The following is an 821-nucleotide window of genomic DNA, read 5'->3' on the forward strand; positions in this document are numbered from 1 at the left end:
TGAGAGCCAAAGGTTGGGGCTAATTAAAGCAGACTGGTGGCTCTCCAGTGGTGATCATCCAAGGCTGTCACCGCAAGCAGATGCAGAAACAGAGTGAATGACAGTAGATACAGCACGGAAAGCAAAACTGAATAGAGATGTTTAAATGGCAAGGACCATTTAAGCACCACAAACTCTGTTCTAGAGTCTTCTCTTACAGGCCTTAATGAGCAGGAAAAATTGGCTTGTGCAAATTTTTGTAGTAGAGAAATTACTTCTTGGCTTTGTCTGCAGTTCTACCATCCCCATCTTCCCATGTTGTTATAGCAACCTCCTAGGGTGAAGGATAGAATCCCTCCCATTAGTTTTATACTTCTCTCCCTTTCTGTCAGTCTTGCATTCAGAATGCTGAACAGAGATAGGTAGATTTAAATTTCTATTGTAAGTATTTGTCAACAGTTATAAGAAGATAGATATTAACCTGCTCAAAACTACATTCTGGAAGGCAGCTTTACCTGTTGTGCTGCTGGAACCTTCGTTTTGTTTCGAATGAGCCTGCAGCTGAAGGCCAGGTGAAGGTAAGGAGTCTCTCATGGTATTGAGACATTCAGATGCTAAAGGGAAAATCATGGAATACTGTGACAAGTGTTTTTCATCATCATCATAATTTACATAAACACATGTGTCCTGGTTTCAGCCAGGGTAGAGTTAATTTCCTTCACAGAAGCTAGCGTGAAGCTATGTTTTGGATCTGGGATGAGAAAATGTTGATAAGGTGCTGATGTTTTGAGTTGTTGCTAAGTAGTCAAGGACAGTCCAGCTTCTCGTGCTGGCCTGCAGCG

General features: G+C 41.9%; 1 protein-coding gene across 1 annotated transcript in view; it reads right to left on the reverse strand.

Annotated features, from left to right (window-relative positions):
* Nucleotides 1-821, reverse strand: part of SPAG17 (sperm associated antigen 17) — a gene marked incomplete at its 5' end in the record, with an annotated part of 67,725 nt that overhangs the window by 9,855 nt on the left and 57,049 nt on the right. The window contains one exon of the mRNA XM_010297155.1: nt 495-593. Coding sequence (XP_010295457.1) covers nt 495-593 — 99 coding nt within the window. The remainder of the gene's footprint in view (nt 1-494; nt 594-821) is intronic.

Source organism: Phaethon lepturus, unplaced genomic scaffold (assembly GCF_000687285.1).
Source record: "Phaethon lepturus isolate BGI_N335 unplaced genomic scaffold, ASM68728v1 scaffold7811, whole genome shotgun sequence".
NCBI lineage: Eukaryota > Metazoa > Chordata > Aves > Phaethontiformes > Phaethontidae > Phaethon > Phaethon lepturus.